The sequence below is a fragment of the Mercenaria mercenaria genome, chromosome 11 (genome assembly GCF_021730395.1).
Source record: "Mercenaria mercenaria strain notata chromosome 11, MADL_Memer_1, whole genome shotgun sequence".
Taxonomy (NCBI): Eukaryota; Metazoa; Mollusca; class Bivalvia; order Venerida; family Veneridae; genus Mercenaria; species Mercenaria mercenaria.
Genome location: NC_069371.1, coordinates 53,099,775 through 53,120,726, shown reverse-complemented (window position 1 = coordinate 53,120,726; position 20,952 = coordinate 53,099,775). Strand labels below are relative to the sequence as shown.

The window sequence follows — 20,952 nt, the reverse complement described above, 5'->3', positions numbered from 1 at the left end:
AATCTAGATACACTAGTGTGAAGTTAACTGAATAATTATGAACATTAATGTAATAGATCTTCTGTTGAATAATTATGCTTATGCGAAAAACAGAGGAAATAAAATACATGTATCTTAATGGGATTGCAATGGGGTAGGGGTACGGCTGTGTTCAAAATGCCAGGCCTGCAGTAGTTCCTCCAAGCCTTTATGTGTTTGCTAGTAATTGATCAGCATGTACGTAGTTGATATCAGCCGAGACTGAAGTGCTCACAACTTTGACATTTCACATAGATACATATAAAAACTACATACAGTCAAACTTCGTTCACTTAAATTTGAGGCAACTGGCAAAATTTTTTCAAGTTGTCAGCAGATTGAGCCACCGAACAACTTACAGTATACAGGGAATTTGTCGGGACCTGACCATGAGTTTGAGCATAGGGCGGTGTCCGAATTTTCCAAGTTTGAGTGAACGAGGTTTGACATAATATGAAATAACTACTATTTTATTTGAAGAATACTACATTCAAAATTGTTTGTCCTATCACCTGTTTAGCCACGTTGCTGCTTTCACTTATGAAGAGCTGAGTTTATATTTCACAATTTGTCAGTGAATGCTGCCATTACTGAGATGGCTTGCATACTTTGTTACTAAATTGCTACTAATTTAGAATAATTACTAACTGCTTTAATGATTTTTGAAATCTTAGTTTATTCTTAGCATTTTTACTGAAAAAAAATGTAATATGTGTGAAATTTGGTCATAATAAAATTATAACAGTGTTTCTGTTTAATATATTATAAGTTATTGTTGATTTTATATGATTATTTTATTTTATACATATCCAAACCCTTATATTCACATTCACTATATATTTTGTATGGAAAGAAAAAGCATTTATTTTTGTATATTTTAAACAACATTTATGTAATAATATCAAGGATGGCCCTTTCCATTGGATTGCACACACAATCCAATGTAATTCACAAAAAAATACATGTTGTTCAAGAAATTGAACACCAAAATTTAAAAAGAAAATTAAATCAAAGCTAAAACTAATCTCCTGACTATAAAGATCAAAATTGAATTTACACAGCTATATGATAATAATATCATAACTAAAAACCAGGGACTGTATTTTTGTAGGAAAGTGAGTTATAATTGTATGTGGTAGGTCTTTAAATTGGCTGTTCTATTATTAAGATGTTGAAAAGATTGATTTCTTGACATTTATTTTGATTTTCTGATCCTCGTAGAGAGCAAACTACTTACTTTTGTATCAAGCTTCAGTAGAAATGTAAATACAAGGATTGAATACTATTTCATGTGCTTGTGTACTGGTATAAACCACATTGGGATGTCTTGCAAATCATTCAAGAGTCGCTATCATGATTCATGGATTTTCAAGACACACAAAAATATATTTATTTCTTAAATATTATTAATATATAACCAAAGTTATTAATTTCTGAATTGAGAATATTGATTTTGATTGCCATCAGTTAAATTGGTATAGTTTTATGCATGGATTTTTGGTAAATTTTGTTTATTTGCATGATCTCCCCTTCACCATTTTGCTTGGAGACAGTAGAAAATGGGTTCCTTAAAGGGGAAATACTTTAATATGACTGTCAGGGGAGGGAATGGTATATACACTGTCCATTAGCTAGTTAATTAGTTTGTCAGTCTGAAACATTGATGTACAGTCACTACTTTTTAATTGAATCATGGAATTCCAATGAAACTTTACACAAATCTTTTGTATTAGAATAGAATAAAGTGTGTCAAGCATAATACTCAGGTCTATACCACTATAGTCACAGGCAAGGACCCTAACCCTCAATGGCTGGGAATGTCACTCTGTTTCAGGGGTATATATCACTAACTAGTGACATTTCTTGTGTTTTGCCAATATTTCTGAGACAACAAGTCATCATTTGCATACAAAACTATAGTTTATCTATATATCAAAGCATCTGATACTTAGTTTTTTTAGCTCGACTATTCGAAGAATAGTCTAGCTATTCTACTCACCCTGGCGTTGGCGTCGGCGTCGGCGTCACACCTTGGTTAAGTTTTTGCATGCAAGTACATACAGCCATCAATTAAAGGCATATAGCTTTGAAACTTATTTTTTCTTTTTCTAGGTCAATTACCAACCTCTCTGGGTCAAGTCCCATAACTCTGACATGTATTTTGAGCAAATTATGCCCCCTTTTGGACTTTGAAAATTTTGGTTAAAGTTTTACATGCAAGTTACTATCTCCAAAACTAATGCTGATATTGATTTGAAACTTCACATGTGTCTTCGGCATTATAAAACTAGTTGATAGCAGCAAGTCCCATAACTCTGACTTTCATTTTGGCCAAATTATGCCCCCTTTTGGACTTAGAAAATTCTGGTTAAAGTTTTGCGTGCAAGTACATACAGCTATTTCTAAAAGGCATATAGATTTGAAACTTATTTTTTCTTTTTCTAGATCAATTATCAACCTCACTGGGTCAAGACCCATAACTCTGACATGTATTTTGAGCAAATTATGCCCCCTTTTAGACTTAGAAAATTTTGGTTAAAGTTCTACATGCAAGTTACTATCTCTAAAACTAATGCAGATATTGATTTGAAACTTCCATGTGTCTTCGGGGTTTATAAATCTAGTTGATAGCAGCAAGTCCTATAACTCTGACCTTCATTTTGGCCAAATTATGCCCCCTTTTGGACTTAGAAAATTCTGGTTAAAGTTTTGCGTGCAAGTACATACAGCTATTTCTAAAAGGCATATGTATTTGAAACTTATTTTTTCTTTTTCTAGATCAATTACCAACCTCACTGGGTCAAGTCCCATAACTCTGACATGTTTTTTGAGCAAATTATGCCCCCTTTTAGACTTAGAAAATTTTGGTTAAAGTTTTACATGCAAGTTTCTATCTCCAAAACTAATGCAGATATTGATTTGAAACTTCACATGTGTCTTCGGGGTTATAAAACTAGTTGATAGCAGCAAGTCCCATAACTCTGACCTTCATTTTGGCCAAATTATGTCCCCTTTTGGACTTAGCAAATTCTGGTTAAAGTTTCGCGTGCAAGTTCATACAGCTATTACTAAAAGGCATATAGATTTGAAACTTATTAGCTCACCTGTCACAAAGTGACAAGGTGAGCTTTTGTGATCGCGCGGTGTCCGTCGTCCGTCGTCCGTCCGTCCGTGCGTCCGTCCGTGCGTCCGTCCGTCCGTCCGTAAACTTTTGCTTGTGACCACTCTAGAGGTCACATTTTTCATGGGATCTTTATGAAAGTTGGTCAGAATGTTCACCTTGATGATATCTAGGTCAAGTTCGAAACTGGGTCACGTGCCTTCAAAAACTAGGTCAGTAGGTCTAAAAATAGAAAAACCTTGTGACCTCTCTAGAGGCCATATATTTCACAAGATCTTCATGAAAATTGGTCAGAATGTTCACCTTGATGATATCTAGGTCAAGTTCGAAACTGGGTCACGTGCCATCAAAAACTAGGTCAGTAGGTCTAAAAATAGAAAAACCTTGTGACCTCTCTAGAGGCCATATATTTCACAAGATCTTCATGAAAATTGGTCAGATTGTTCACCTTGATGATATCTAGGTCAAGTTTGAAACTGGGTCACTTGCCCTCAAAAACTAGGTCAGTAGGTCTAAAAATAGAAAAACCTTGTGACCTCTCTAGAGGCCATATATTTCACAAGATCTTCATGAAAATTGGTCAGAACGTTCACCTTGATGATATCAAGGTCAAGTTCGAAACTGGGTCACGTGTTGTCAAAAACTAGGTCAGTAGGTCAAATAATAGAAAAACCTTGTGACCTCTCTAAAGGCCATATTTTTCATGGGATCTGTATGAAAGTTGGTCTGAATGTTCATCTTGATGATATCTAGGTCAGGTTCGAAACTGGGTCACGTGCCCTCAAAAACTAGGTCAGTAGGTCTAAAAATAGAAAAACCCTGTGACATCACTAGAGGCCATATATTTCATGAGATCTTCATGAAAATTGGTCAGAATGTTCATCTTGATGATATCTAGGTCAGGTTCGAAAGTGGGTCACGTGCCTACAAAAACTAGGTCAGTAGGTCAAATAATAGAAAAACCTTGTGACCTCTCTAGAGGCCATATTTTTCATGGGATCTGTATGAAAGTTGGTCTGAATGTTCATCTTGAAGATATCTAGGTCAAGTTCAAAAGTGGGTCACGTGCCTTCAAAAACTAGGTCAGTAGGTCAAATAATAGAAAAACCTTGTGACCTCTCTAAAGACCATATTTTTCATGGGATCTGTATGAAAATTGGTCTGAATGTTCATCTTGATGATATCTAGGTCAAGTTCGAAACAGGGTCATGTGCGGTCAAAAACTAGGTCAGTAGGTCTAAAAATTGAAAAACCTTGTGACCTCTCTAGAGGTCATACTTTTGAATGGATCTCCATAAAAATTGGTCAGAATGTTAACCTTGGTGATATCTAGGTCAAGTTTGGAACTGGGTCATGTGCCTTCAAAAACTAGGTCAGTAGGTCAAATAATAAAAAAACCTTGTGACCTCTCTAGAGGCCATACTTTTCATGGGATCTGTATGAAAGTTGGTCTGAATGTTCATCTTGATGATATCTAGGTTAAATTTGAAACTGGGTCAACTGCAGTCAAAAACTAGGTCAGTAGGTCTAAAATTATTAAAATCTTTTGACCTCTCTAGAGGCCATATTTTTCAATGGCTCTTCATGAAAATTGATCTGAATGTTCACCTCGATGATATCTAGGTCAGTTTCGAAACTGGGTCACGTGCGGTCAAAAACTAGGCCAGTAGGTATAAAAATAGAAAAACCTTGTGACCTCTCTAGAGGCCATATTTTTCATGAGATCTTCATGAAAATTAGTGAGAATGTTCACCTTGATGATATCTAGATAAAGTTCAAAAGAGGGTCACGTACCTTCGAAAATTAGGTCAATAGGTCAAATAATAGAAAAACCTTGTGACCTCTCTAGAGACCATATTTTTCAATGGATCTTCATGAAAATTGGTCAGAATTTTTATTTTGATAATATCTAGGTCAAGTTCAAAACTGGGTCACATGAGCTCAAAAACTAGGTCACTATGTCAAATAATAGAAAAAACGACGTCATACTCAAAACTGGGTCATGTGGGAAGAGGTGAGCGATTCAGGACCATCATGGTCCTCTTGTTTTTCCTTTTTCTAGATCAATTACCAACCTCACTGGGTCAAGTCCCATAACTCTGGCATGTATTTTGGGCAAATTATGCCCCCTTTTGGACTTTGAAAATTCTGGTTAAAGTTTTACATGCAAGTTTCTATCTCCAAAACTAATGCAGATATTGAATTGAAACTTCACATGTGCCTTCAGGGTTATAAAACTAGTTGATAGCAGCAAGTCCCATAACTGGTATGCATTTTGGTCAAATTATTTCCCCTTTTGAACTTAAAACTCTTTTGATATTTAACCTTTTTGGGTAATATTTTCCTGCTTCTGGGACAATATTTCGAATAGTCGAGCTTGGCTGTCTTACGGACAGCTCTTGTTATAGGCAGGAATGATACAGTGTTTTACCTTTTAGCAGACTTATTATCATAGGGCATATAGGTATAAAACGGAAGTGAAATCATGAAAAAGTGATATATGTGTATAGTCAGTTAGTTGCTAGTGGTATTGTGGTAAGTGCTTGACACGTGGAGTTATGTTGAAGAGCTTGTAGAGTTATTTCCCTTTGTGATTTTTCCCATCATGCCTTGCTTTGGTAGTCATTGCTGCCATGTTGGAGCTACAGTTTCCAGGCAACTACAGAGGAACTAGGGGAATACAGTGCCAAGCAAAACAAAATTATAGTTCCTCTAAATGATAATACATTTTTAAAAATAAACTTGTTTCAGTTTTGTCTATGATTTAAGCTAGGTTATTTTTAGATATATAAAATCCCTCTAGTTAATCAATTTGATTTTATAAATGTTTAAAATAAAGTAAGTTAAATCTACCAATAAATGTCAACCTTGAAAAAGTGATGTTTAACAACATAGTTTGTGGAATCAAATTTTCATGTGATACATACTAGAAAAGCATATTGCAAATATTGAATGTCTGTGTTACTCTAAGTTAAATGTAATAGTAATAAATAACACCATATGATGAAAACTTTACAGATGACCTTCTGCTACAAGAGGATTTGATTCAGATGTTGCCAATGGTGGCTGAAGCAACTGCGATGGCAGAAGAACTTAAGAAGGGGGTCAAGTTTGAAATAACACTTGTATCCCCACAGGCCAGGGGACAGAAAGAGGGCAAAACAGAGGTACAAAAATTACTAATAATATTACCAGGAAACATAAATCCTCATTGTAGGAACATTGGGACTATGGTAGTCTTTGGTTGTACTTGATCGGTTGCAGCTTTTTCATTATTTGTTTATGTTCTTGATTTCAGTAATAAAACTTTTTTATGCAACCATCATTAAATTTTGCTATTTCAGACCATCTTTTTCTTTGTTTTACTGCATGTTTCTGTTAAAATTGGTTAAATTTTTATATGCCCTTTTTAAAAAACGGGACGTATTATGGGAACGCCCCTGACGGGCAGGTGGGCGGCGTCCACAGACTTTGTCCAGAGCATATCTTCTAAATGCATAGAGGGATATTGTTGAAACTCGGCACAATTGTTCACCATCATGAGACGGAGTGTCTAAGGTCAAGGTCACAGAGGTTAAAGGTCAAATTCAAGAATGACTTTGTCCAGAGCTTATCTTCTTCATGCATGGAGGGATTTTGATTTAACTTGGCACAATAGTTCACCACCATGAGAAGGAGTGTCATGCGCAAGAGCCAGGTCCGTAGGTCTAAGGTCAAGGTCACACTGTGTCCGAAGCATTTCTTCTTTATGCATGAAGGGATTTTGATGAAACTTGGCACATTTGTTTACCATCATGAGACGGAGTGTCATGCACAAGAACCAGGTCCCTAGATCTAAGGTCAAGGTCACACATGGAGGTCAAAGTATACAAGAACGAAAACTTTGTCTGAACCTTATCTTCTTCATGCATTGAGGGATTTTGATGTTACCTGGCACAATTGTACACCATCATGAGATGGAGTTACATGCACAGGTCCCTTTTTTTAGAATTACTTCCCTTTGTTGTTACTATAAATAGCTTATATTGCAACTTTTTCATTACTAGTGGTAGGGAAAAATCAAGACCACTTTTCTGTAGTACAACATGCATATTACATACAATGTTGAGGTGTATTTTGACCTATCTCTACCGGGTAAGGAATTTTGTGTGGACTTACAAACTTTTTTTTGGATTTTTTTTTTTTAACTTCCCTTAGTTTTTACTATAAATAACCTATATTGTAACTTTTTTATAATTGACCGTAGGAAAAAACCAAGACCACTTTTCTGTGGTACAACATAGATGTTACTTTCAAATTTTAGGTGTATTTTAAGGTATCTCTACTTGGTAAGGAGATTTTTTGTGGACTTAGAAAAACAAAAGAATTACAATAATTACTAAACAATCACAAAATTAAGATTCCATTTGCAAATACAGGTGCTATTTGCTAATTTGCTGCGACGGGCGTATATTGTGACATTCTTGCACTCTTGTTCATCATTAAATTACTTGTTGTTTTAACCAGGTTATGGTGAAGATGTTGGCCCTTGATGGCAGTGGTAATGACTGGCTGTGGGACAGGAACAAATTTATCAACAGAAAGTTCATCATGCAGGAAATGTATCAGAACTATGTGGAGGGTGATTCTGAATGGGATGTTCCTCAGGTTTGTAACAGTGTGTACCCTTCTGGTTGAAAGAACATTTTGAGCATCAAGCAAAAATTTTCCTCTTTGAATTAAGAAAGTCTGTAGTAAGGGACTTCAGAATCTGAAGTGAGAAATTTTTTAAGCTTTTGTTTGTAAATTCCTAGAAAATCTAGACAGCCTGAATACTTGTTTTCATAAGAGCAACTGAAATTTAGGTTCTGATACCTGCTTGATTATTGTATTTTAATGAGAACCTTGGTACTAGTCATGTCTCCCTATTTCGTTGGAGACAACACCATCTGTGAGTCTTGTCTTTCTGTCTGTCTGCATTTACATTGTCCCCACTTGTTCTCAACAACCACTAGCTGGATTTCAAGATTTCAATGAAATGTTATTGATATAAGAAGCCTAGTTGTGAATATCAGTGACATATCTGGCTTTGTTTTTTTTATTTCACAGTTTGATAAGAAAATGCTCTCTTTGTTAAAAATTCAGTTAGTTATGCTTTTAGAAACATTGCACCTTCATATTCGCAAGATGATTTCGCATATCACCCTGTTCACAAATATAGACAAAACTGAAACCATGGTGAACATTAGGAAATCTATGTTATACTTAATTAGCTAATACACCTTTTAAATGTCATCCAAAAAGGCAACTTCTGGTAATTCTAATAAAATTTTTTTATCTGAATTTAGGACAGGGATCCATTCTGGGAACCAGCAGATTGTGAGAAGTTGATTGGTACCACTCATGTGTTGTTACAGTCTATGGCATACAACATTGACCTGGAGGAGAACCTTGTCATCTCAGACTACAAGGGTAATGATCAAGGTCATCTAGAGGTCGCTGTTGTACCATGTACCAAAGATTTCACACCTGTACCTGAGGATGACTTTGTAGAGGACCCAAAAGAACTGGTAAAATATGAACATTTATAGAATAGTTATGGCCCCTTCTATTATCCTATTCTTCCCGGTAATCATTTATAATAAATTGTGCTCAGCAGTTTCATCATTTTAATTGTACCCCCCGACAACAAAGTTGTAAGGGGGGTATACTGGTTTCAGGTTGTCTGTCTGTCTGTCTGTCCGTCTTGCCGTCTGTCCGTAGACGCAATCTTGTGTGCACCATCTCTCCTTATCCCCTTGACAGAATTTAATGAAACTTCACACAAGTGATCAGTACCAACAGTAGTTGTGCATGGGGCCTGTTAGGTTCTTTTAGAAAAAAAATTTGCAGAGTTATGGGACTTTGTTATTTTGTTACTATACTATATACATAGACACAATCTTGTGCGCACCATCTCTCCTCATCCCCTTGACACAATTTAATGAAACTTCACACAAGTGATCAGTAACAACAGTAGTTGTGCATGGGGCATGTTAGGTTCTTTCAGAAAAAAAATTTGCAGAGTTACGGGACTTTGTTTTTTTGTTACTATACTATATACATAGACACAATCTTGTGCGCACCATCTCTGCTCATCCCCTTGACACAATTTAATGAAACTTCACACAAGTGATCAGTAACAACAGTAGTTGTGCATGGGGCATGTTAGGTTCTTTCAGCGACAAAAATTGCAGAGTTATGGGACTTTGTTTCTTGTTAACATACTATGTACATACAGTCTGCATATGCAATCTTGTGCGTGCCTAATCTACCAAACCCTTACACACAATTTAATGAAACTTCACACAAGTGATCAGTACCAACCCTAGTTGTGCATGGTGCATGTTACATTCTTTTAGATAAATATTCTGCATAGTTATGGGACTTTGTTTTTTGTTACTATACTGTATACATACAGTCTATATACATACAGTCCACATAATTATGCAATCTTGTGTGCGTCAAATTGCAATGTACTGTGTCAGTGCATGCGGGGGGTACATCCATCACCTTTAGTGATAGCTCTAGTTTGCTTTTACCCCACAAACTTTTCTTAAGAAAACATTGTTTTGCTTTTTATTGTGTTACCTATGCACTTCTCTACAATGTTAAAACTGTCTTGTTATTAACTGGTTCTCAGTATGCTGAATTTTAAATATACTAATTTATGCTGTTCTAAATAGCTACTTTATGCAGTTTTAATTATGCTTATTTATGCTGTCTTAATGTCATGTTCTATTTTTAGAAAGGGAAACCTGTTTACTGCAAGATACTGGTTAAATCTGCAAGAGGTCTACCATCAAACATTGACAAGGTAATAGTTTTGTTTGGACTTAGTTCACCCCAGTTATAAACACTACAAATTTGTAAAATAAAATTGTAATAGTGTAATAAAAAACTGTCAGATGTATGTCAGACATAATTCTAGTTGTAGATTGGAATGTTGCCCTAACTGAATCCTCAAACCCCCAGTAGGTTCAGAGGTGTATACATAGTTTGACATAAAGTTAAACACCAAAATTTAACCAGCTAGTGTTGGTCATTTTAACAATACATAATCATATACATGTTTTTGAATTTTCTAGATTACAATTGATTGTTTTATTAATACTTTTCTATGTAAATTGTGAATCATTTTGTTACTTCTGTGACTGATTACACCAGGTGTATGACTTTTGATATACTTCAGTAATTTTTAAACATCGATTTTGGAAAAACTGTTTTGCTGCATGTGTCTGTCTGTCTGTCTGCTTGTCAATAACCATTCAAGATATTGACTTTAAACTTGATGGCAGTGAGTGAGTTGATGTCCAGAGTTTATGAACCAGTGCACATGAATCAAGTCTGTAGGTCAAAGGTCAAGGTCACAGCAAGGTCAAATCAGTCCATATTATGTGTCTAGAGCTTAACTTAAAAACCATTTAGTATATTGACATCAGACTTGACATATAGGTAGGTGGTGATGAAACAAAGTACAGAGTGCAGGAACTTGATTGGTCAAAGGTCCAGACCACCAACTGAGTTCAAATTTCAAATCTGTCCATTGTATTTTGTGTCCTGAGCAGGACTTTAAAACTGTTCAAGGTTTTTATTTTAAACTTGAAATATAAGTAGGTGGTGAAGAGACGATTTGAGGAGTGCAAAAATCCACATTACTGCCCCCTTCTCCAACTCCTCCTCACTGAAAAACAAGAGGGCCATGAAGGCCCTGTATCGCTCACCTGACCTATTGACCTAAAGATCATCAAGATCAACATTCTGACCAAGTTTCATTAAGATATGGTCATAAATGTAGCCTCTAAAGTGTTAACTAGCTTTTCCTTTGATTTGACCCGGTGACCTAGTTTTTGCCCCCACATGACCCAGATTCGAACTTGACCTAAAGATCATCAAGATTAACATTCTGATTAAGTTTCATGAAGATACAGTCATAAATCTGGCCTCTAGAGTCTTAACAAGCTTTTCCTTTGATTTGACCTAGTGACCTAGTTTTTTAACACACCTGACCCAGATTTAAACTTGACCTATAGATCATCAAGATTAACATTCTGACCAAGTTTCATTAAGATATGGTCATAAATGTGGCCTCTAAAGTGTTAACTAACTATTCCTTTTATTTGACCCCCGTGACCTAGTTTTTGACCCGACATGACCCAGATTCGAACTTGACCTAAAGACCATCAAGTTTAACATTCTGACTAAGTTTCATGAAGATATAGTCAAAAATGTGGCCTCTAGAGTGTTAACAAGCTTTTCCTTTGATATGACCTAGTGACCTAGTTTTTGACTCCATCTGACCCAGATTTAAACTTGACCTAAAGATTATCAAGATTAACATTCTGACCAAGTTTCATTAAGATATGGTCATAAACGTGGCCTCTACAGTGTTAATTAGCTTTTCCTTTGATTTGACCCGGTGACCTAGTTTTTGACCCGACATGACCCAGATTCAAAATTGCCCTAAAGATCATCAAGTTTAATATTCTGACTAAGTTTCATGAAGATATAGTCATAAATGTGGCCTCTAGAGTGTTAACAAGCTTTTCCTTTGATATGACCTAGTGACCTAGTTTTTGACCCCACCTAACCCAGATTTGAACTTGAGCTATAGATCATCAAGATTTGACCAAGTTTCATTAAGGTATGGTCATAAATGTGGCCTCTAGTGTAAACTAGCTTTTCATTTGATTTGGCTTGGTGACCTAGTTTTTTATGCTACATGACCCAGATTCAAACTGGACCTTAAGATCATCAATATTAACAATCTGACCAAGTTTCATGAAGATACAGTCATAAATGCGGCTTCAACAGTGTTAACAAGCTTTTCCTTTGATTTGACCTGGTGACCTAGTTTATGATCCCAGATAACCAAATATCGAACTCGTCCAAGATTTTATTAAGGGTAACATTCTGACCAAGTTTCATTAAGATTGGGCCAAAAATGTGACCTCTAGAGTGTTAACAAGCTTTTTCTTTGATTTGACCTGGTGACCTAGTTTTTGACCCCAGATGACCCAATATCGAACTCGTCCAAGATTTTATTGAGGGTAACATCCTGACCAAGTTTCATTAAGATTGGGCCAAAATTGTGACCTCTAGAGTGTTAACAAGCTTTTCCTTTGATTTGACCTGATGACCTAGTTTTTGACCCCAGATGACATAATATCGAACTCGTCCAAGATTTTATTGAGGGTAACATTCTGACCAAGTTTCATTAAGATTGGGCCAAAAATGTGACCTCTAGAGTGTTAACAAGCTTTTCCTTTGATTTGACCTGATGACCTAGTTTTTGACCCCAGATGACCCAATATCGAACTCGTCCAAGATTTTATTGAGGGTAACATTCTGACCAAGTTTCATTAAGATTGGGTCAAAAATGTGACCTCTAGAGTGTTAACAGTCAAATTGTTGACGACGGACGGACGGACGGACGACGGACGACGACGGACGCCGGACACAGGGTGATCACTAAAGCTCACCTTTGAGCACTTCGTGCTCAGGTGAGCTAAAAACCCTCTGAATGTTGACTACTGAATTGAGGAATGAAAATCATGAAATACTACAAATCTGTTGTATAGTTACCAATACCCAGTCTCTTTTTTTATCCCCCCGCCAAAGGCGAAGGGGATATTAGAAATGCTCTCCGTGCGTGCGTGCGTGCGTGCGTCCGCAACGATCTTTGTCCGGAGCATAACTCCAAAAGTACTGGAGGGATTTTCTTCAAACTTCATACACTGATAGAACACATTGGGAGGAAGTGCAGTGTGCAAGAACAATAACTCTACCTTGCCTATTTTTTGAGTTATTCCCCTTTATCTTATTTTCTTAAAAAATTTTGTCCGGAGCATAACTCCAAAAGTACTGGAGGGATTTTCTTCAAACGTCATACACTGATAGAACACATTGGGAGGAAGTGCAGTGTGCAAGAACAATAACTCTGCCTTGCCTATTTTTTGAGTTATTCCCCTTTATCATATTTTCTTAAAAAAATTGTCCGGAGCATTTCTTCTTCATGCATAGAGGGATTTTTTTGATATAACTTGGCACAAATGTTCACCACCACAAGACAGAATGTCATGCGCATGATCCAGGTCCCTAGGTCTAAGGTCAAGGTCACACTTAGAGGCCAAAGGTCAGATACAAGAATGACATTGTCCGAAGCATTTCTTCTTCATGCATGGAGGGATTTTGATGTAACTTGGCACAATTATACACCATCATGAGACGAAGTGTCATGCGCAGTTCACTTCTTTAGAATTACCTCCCTTTGTTGTTACTTTAAATAGCTTTTATTGTAACTTTTTCATTACTAGTCGTAGGGAAAAATCGAGACCACTTTTCTGTAGTAAAACATGCATGCTACATCCAATTTTGAGGTGTATTTTGACCAATCTCTACCTGGTAAAGATTCTTTTGTGGACTTGCAATTTTTTTTTTTTTTTTTTTTTTTTTTTTTTTTTTTTTAAGATTAACTTCCCTTAGTTGTTACTATAAATAACTTATATTGTAACATTTTTATAATTGACCATAGGGAAAAAACAAGACTACTTTTCTGTGGTACAACATGGATGTTACTTTCCAATTTTACATGTATTTTAAGATATCTCTACCTGGTAAGGAGTTTTTTGTGGACTTAGAAAAACAAAAGACTTACAATGATTACTAAACAACCACAAAATTAAAATTCCATTTGCAAATACAGCTGCAAGAGTAAAGAAATTTGCTGTGACGGGCATATATTGTGACATTCTGGTACTCGTGTTCCCTGTTAGCTTTCCATTCCTTCTTTTTACAGTAGCCATATAGAAAAACATCATAGCTATACTGTTCATGAAAATTAATAAAATTTAGCAGTAAACCACCTCACCACCGACTTATTCTTTCTTCCACATCTTTAAAACCCCTGATGCGGACCACAACTAAATGGTTCTTCAAAGCTTTCCCCAAAATTAATACTTTCAGACACTAACTTGCCAGGAACTTTAGCCTTCAGTTATAATATGCCCGGCGGGGGGATTGGCCATGTCTAACATGGCTCTTGTTTACAAATAATTTACTCACACTCAACAATCTTTTTGGCAAGATCTACAAACTGACCTATATATAAATGACCTTGAACTTCACATGACCTTCACCTTCAAACTTAAAACCTTAAAAAAAACATTTTATGGTCCTACAGCCCACATTAATGACACGATTTAGGTCATACTCGCACTCAACAAACCTTGTGGCAAGACCTACAAACTGACCTATATAGTGATGACCTTGACCTTCATATTATCTTCAATTTAAACTTAAAACCTTAAAAGGCAACGCCTTTGGGCATGATTTTGTGTTTTGAAAATGCAGCTCCTTGTTTTTTGTGTCGTTGTGTTGTTGTTTGTTTGGGGGGTGGGTATTTTTTGCAAATAATTAAAAACATGAAAAGACTTTTGATTACTTGTTTATGATAGCTGTAAAATTTATTTGAATATTTTCAGAGTTTCTGTCGCTACAAGTTCTACCTAGACAAGGATTATACTCAAACCCAAGAGGTTGGTGGGACTATCAACCCAGACTTTCATCACGAGAACAAAATTACCCTAAAGTCAGCGACGGAACAGTTCATTGACTACCTGAATAATGAATCTCTCTACATTGAAGTATGGGGTCGACAGAAGGCCAAAGGAGGCAAAGAAAAGACTATAGTATGATAAACTGATTTTTTTTTTTTTGCAGATAATTATTGTAACTAGTTTTACATGTCAAAATTACTGACTACAAAATTACACGCTCAATCTAACCTATTTATTGTTTCATACTGTTGATTCATAGAAACAGATAAGTCTGACTGTTAATGGAAAATGTTTTAACAATTATACATGTACTTCACAAAGTAGCCTATGCTGTTATTCATAGGGTACCATTTATATGGTACTTCCTGCACTGTGGCTCAGGGCAGTAGTAGTATGTTCTATGTATTGCAGTCCTTTGTACTTTTCCCTTTGAATTTATTCATCTACCTTAACATAATTGATTTGAACCTGCTTCAGAGACTGGGAGTTTATCATCAAGTTCAAATTTATTTTTCTGAAAAATGCCAAAGGTTCTGTTTACAGTCTGTGCTTGGAGACAAGTCATGGAACTCAAATATTTGATTGGCTGATTTCTGAACTTTATTTGGAATTGACCAATGGCATGCTTGTTTTATCAAAGTGGTCTTCAAATTCACTTTTATAACCCTGGAGTATGCGATAATAGCAACTATTCCGCCAAATGCTGGAGAGCAGACACATGTCATTGATCTTAACTGTTGATTCAGCACAAAAGGAAAAGAAAAAGACTTATTAATAAGTTAAAACCAGTTTATTTGAATAAAAAAGAAGACAACTTAATATGAAATAAAAAGAGATAAAAGTGAAAAATGCTTTAATTTCAGTTGGCACCGAAGAGTAAGGAAAAGGGAGGTAAGAAAGAGGGTGTAACCAATGGCAACATTGGAGCACCTCTCCCACCAATTGCTGACAACAAGGCGAAAGAGGAGGCCAACATCTATAAGAAACAGGCTGCTGAATCTGAGAAAAAACTGGTACTGTTACTGCGTATTTCTTTTTTATATTGAAAATACTATTTCACTTAATAATTTTAACGAATTATTTCAATATATTTAATTTGATAATATTTACAATTTTTTCTAAACTTGCATGTATATAATTAGGAGATAGGAGAGTTTATGTCATGAAAGGAGAATCATTATCTTCCTATTGTTAATCTACTTCAAGTATATAGCTGACATAATGGCTGCATGTATGTTGAAATGATCTGTCGAATTTTTTACATGAAACAACTGTGTTATTGTAAAATTAACAGCACTGTTTCATGTTTTGTCTTACAGAACAGTATCAATGATTATTTGAAGAAGAGGAAGGCTCAGGGACATGATGCAATGAGGGTAGGTTGTTACATTAGTTTTCCATTCTAAAAGCCAGTTTCAGAATCCTTGATATTGGTCAACGTTAAAATGGAGTATAATCTCTGCTATAGACTTGTCTGGTTATTGCACACTTCTCTAGAATGGCAAGTGTTTTCTTTAAATTAATTTCTTAGTCAACAATCTGTACCATTATACACAAATTTAAGTCACTCAAGAGAGGCGGTTCTGTATCTTTGTGGAATTATGTTGCCATGCTTTAATTCAGCTCCATCCAGCTGGCTTACCAAATTTCAGTGGTTCTACCAAAGTGTTTTCGGTCAACTGTTGAAGCTGGAAAGTTGCCAAATAACCTTTACTGACAACTTCATACTAAAAAATACAATTCATAGTGAATATAGCTTTCTTGGCAAATGAAATAACATGACAAGATGTCAAAGACAAAAGCAGCAATATCAGAGACAGTTTTCAAAAAAACTTCGATAAAAAGAAAAAATTACACATTATACTTTTTCTGTTTAACAGATGGAGGATGTAGAAGCACTTCTAGCAGGACGTATACCACAAGGACGTCCAGTACAGACACAGGCTGCTGGTCAATCTGGTGGTCAGGCTGAGGGCTCAAAGGCCTGTACCATACAGTAGGCAAAAAAAGTCTACACTGTACAGTAAACAATATAAGTCTACACCATACAGTAGACAACAATTATGAACTTTATACATATCATCTCAACAGTTTGTGTGTTAAAATAAAAAAAGTACTGAGGGAATGCATGGACGTCTGTTGTGCTCAGACCTCTATACATTTGAAAATTTTGAAATTCATTATGCTGAACTTACTAAATGTTGGAAAACTATTTTTTACTTGAAAGTGAAGAGAGATGTGGTGAAGTACATTTATCTTGCTTAATATACTGAGCGGTAAGTACTATATTCTTACTTTGCGGACAGTTAAAGCTCTGATTAATTAGGGGAATACATTCCTAGAGGAAAAGCAAAGTTGTAGGTTCTAATTAAATAACTTGAAGATTTGGGATTGTTTTGCCAGAAAATCGGAAGCAATATTTAAATACTCTTACTAGCCAGTAACATTAGAGTATACCGTTATGCTAGATCATGAAAATTAGTAGATTTTCAGAGTAGTTTCATATCAATTGTAAGGGTTTTTTTTTTTTTTTATGTATTTTTTTTTATAACATGAATTTAGAAGAAATGGTATTCTAAGTACATTAGTTTATATCATATAAAATTAGTTTTTAATATTTAAGATATCACAATAAAATGTTTACCTGATTAAATTTTTCATAAATCTGGTTTTTGAACATGTTTGATATATTACCATATATTTTCTGTTTGTGACATCAGGTGTTGTATGACTCAATAATGACAATCAAACGCTTCAACTCATATTAATAGAAGCTAGTTCTGTGAAATTGTTTGTTCTGTAACTTAATTTGAAAACAGAGACTAAGTCTGTATCTTTTCCGTGTCTAAGAGATAGATAAATACATAGCAAAAATGGGATTCAAACCAAAGCCTTGGAATACCATTCTGGTGTCCTGCCACCTCCTGCAGTTATCTACAGTGACAAAGTTACACTTGTTATGAAGCGATTGTATTAGAAAATGTTGTTTTTTCTTACTGTGATATTATCTAGAATAGTATGTATTGCGTTTCAAATGTACAAATACACCTTGAAACACAGTACTTGCCAAGCTTTTGTGAAAGTATATAACTTACTGCTGTGCAGAAATTAACCTACAGTGTTTGTGTTGTGGTTTGACATTAATTTCTGTATTGAATTTTAACTCTATTTTTGTTTGTTTCGTCAGCATCTTTTCTGTAACAGCATAACATTTGCAGCCTTATTAAATTTTTATATCAGTATCAGGTTTCAAAATATATCTGCATGAAAATATTTTGAAATAATGTGCTGAAATTGTTACTGTATTTAATTGGCCAGGACTGAAACAGCACGAGATTGAAGAAATGTACCATCAAGAATAATTGTTAAGTTAGTCTTAAGAGAATTACCGTCTTATTTGATTTATATACACTTAATGTATATCCGATATGTGTATGTCACTATGAATTTCGTTTATGTCAGACTGAGTTTCACAAAGCTGGTCTTTGTTTCACACACCCTGTCATGACTTTGTTATGTCGTGTCTTTTGTTTGTACATTCCGTCCAGTTGTCTTGTATCATTCTTTACATTTTTGAAAAAATATACAATAACAGTACAACAAAGGTTGTATTCATGGACAGTGTTGTTGAAGAGATCTGTGATAGAACTATTTTTGTCGAGAAAATAGTGCATTGTCTTTTGTAGTGTTTATTTCTGTCATGTTTGTACTTTGTTGTTTTTTAACATTTGCTCAGCATAATGTCAAACTAAAACTTAGGAAAACTTTAGCTGATCATGAATAATGTAGATCTATATGCCATACATAATTACTGAATCAACTTTATTAAGATAGAATTATATCACAGATGTAAATATATTACTCAATTAAGAGTAAAACACCAGGTTACAGATTTTGTGAAAAACTTTTTTATTTAAAGGAAATAATGTATTTTCCTCTTAAATCCAGCCATTTAATTGATTTAATCATATGAAGTCAAACTTATTTCAGTTTTTTTGCATATAAATGAAAGTTTTTAATAAATAATCATTATTCATTGCACTTGTTATACAATATTATGTGTGTTGTGTGTTTATTTTCAGGGAAAGGGTTTTTTTGATTTATGTTCTCTTCTTTACTGAACACCAAAAGATTTCATTTAACATATTTTTAGAATGTACGTCTATTTTAAAAACTGCATGTCATGTGACTAAATTCTCCTCAGGAATAAATTTTAGGGGTATTTTTATGTATCCCTGATGAATGCCTGATCTAGCCCAAATTAGTTAAATTAGATAGAACTACAGTTATTTACATTCAATGTTTGGTCGCGTGTTTCACTTTTCCTTCTTACAGTTTATAAATATTAAATTTACAAAAAACGATTTAGTAATCAGAAACTCCAGAACATGGATTGTTTGTTATATTTGTGAAATGTATCGGATCAGTAGTAGTTAGGTTTATGTTATTAATAGCTCAAAAAGTGGAGTTAAAAGATTTTATTTTACAAAGATTTATTAATTGGGGAAATATGAATTTTTTCATCCTGTATTTTAGCATAGACTCCAATGTTCAGAGTTCTTATAACAGATTTTAGATTATTTTTCAGAAAAAGGTAGTTTACATTTTATAAAGCATTACATTCCGTCCTATATATTGATATGCTATATTAGTATTCATACTTTTCTTTACTTTTGTACTATTTCTATGATAATTGTATGTTAATAAAAAGATGTTGTTAAGTTGAACAGTGTTGTCATTTATTGTTTAGCATTATAAGTAACTGCATTAATATCCTTAAAGCTTGTCCTATCTTTTCATCAGTGTTATTTCAGTGGGTCATGATTGGAGTAGTTCATTTAACTATCTTTCTGTTGGAACAGTTCTATCTTGTTGTTTGGATGGATCATATAGCTAACTTGTTGCTGAAATAGTCCATAAACACATAGCTGTCTTGTTGCTGGGGATAGTTCATACAGATATCTTGTTCTTTAGATGGTTCATATAGCTATCTTGTTGCTGGAACAGTTCATACAGTTACCTTGTTGCTGACCAGGAAAGTTTTTTCTCATGGAAAAATAAAACTGAGACTGAAATATTATTGCAGCATTTAAGCAGTCAGGTGAAATACAAAGCACTTTACAATGTCTTAGTATAAGAATTCCTAAAACTGAGAATTGGAACCCACAATATTCAATGTACTTGGTGCAGGCAGTATGTAGCAATAGTTGTGTTAGGTATCAGATTTCCTCATTGAATTGAGCTTGTACCATACATGTCAGTTTGTTGCCCTTCACCTCCAATCTCCAATACTGTATGTATCTACATTTAGAGAGGCACAACAGATCTACCAAAACCATTGAAAATCCATTTTATGAAGAGCATTGCTGCCAAGTTGATAAACATTTACAAAATATCCAACTGTGATTATCACTTGCAAATATGACACATGGATTTGCAAGTTTAACTTTGTGTTGGATTAAGTAGTATTAAAATAAATGACTGTAATAAAACCAATGCAATTTTACGCCTGTGGAATACTTCAGACTTTGACTGTGCATCTAGCCTACTTCAGATGCCTCTGTCTGGCTGCTTACTTCATCACCTCTGAAACCTTTCATGTATAGATTCCCTTCCTACCTCAAGTTTACAACTGACAACATTATGCCACAAACAAAAATAGTGTTTCTTCAATAAACAGGAAATAACAGACAATCACCAACATCAAAATAATGTACCTAAGGCGTAAAAAAAGAATTCTTTGTTTCCGGTATCCCAACCTACCCTAAATTTTTGGCCCGACCCTAAATGTTTTTATGGCCTTGGAGAATAATTTTTTCAACTTTTTGACAAAAATTTGCATAACTGCACTTTTTATGCTTTAAACATGGTCAGTGATGTTAGAAATCAACTTACTGATGCTCTAAAGGCATAACCCCCTTGTTTGTATTCATTTTTTGACACAAAAATAATTTCCGAGAAGTCTCCTAATAAAAAAAAATTCCCCCCAAAAAATTTTTTCCGACCTACCTACCCTAATTTTTTTTGGCATGTTACCGGAAACAAAGAATTTTTTTTTTATGCCTTATCATATGAAATTATAACAATAGGAAGTTACATCTTCCAGCAGACAACTGTGAAAACTGTACTGGCATCCTTGCAGGATAAAAGTTTGCTATGTAGTGCTAGGTGAGGCTTGTTATAGTTTAGTGATGTGATAAAAATAAGAAATTTCAATGTCAGTTAACTCCAGAGACG

The 20,952-nt window shown here is 34.8% G+C and overlaps 1 protein-coding gene across 1 annotated transcript in view; it reads left to right on the top strand.

Annotated features, from left to right (window-relative positions):
- The window catches only part of LOC123532800 (kinesin-like protein KIF28P), a 48,146-nt gene extending 28,704 nt beyond the window's left edge, over window positions 1-19,442 (top strand). The window contains exons 17-24 of the mRNA XM_053517461.1: window positions 6,158-6,306; window positions 7,646-7,786; window positions 8,467-8,688; window positions 9,906-9,974; window positions 14,641-14,847; window positions 15,579-15,728; window positions 16,035-16,091; window positions 16,596-19,442. Coding sequence (XP_053373436.1) covers window positions 6,158-6,306; window positions 7,646-7,786; window positions 8,467-8,688; window positions 9,906-9,974; window positions 14,641-14,847; window positions 15,579-15,728; window positions 16,035-16,091; window positions 16,596-16,715 — 1,115 coding nt within the window. The 3' untranslated portion in view covers window positions 16,716-19,442. The remainder of the gene's footprint in view (window positions 1-6,157; window positions 6,307-7,645; window positions 7,787-8,466; window positions 8,689-9,905; window positions 9,975-14,640; window positions 14,848-15,578; window positions 15,729-16,034; window positions 16,092-16,595) is intronic.
- The last annotated feature ends 1,510 nt before the right edge of the window (window positions 19,443-20,952 follow it).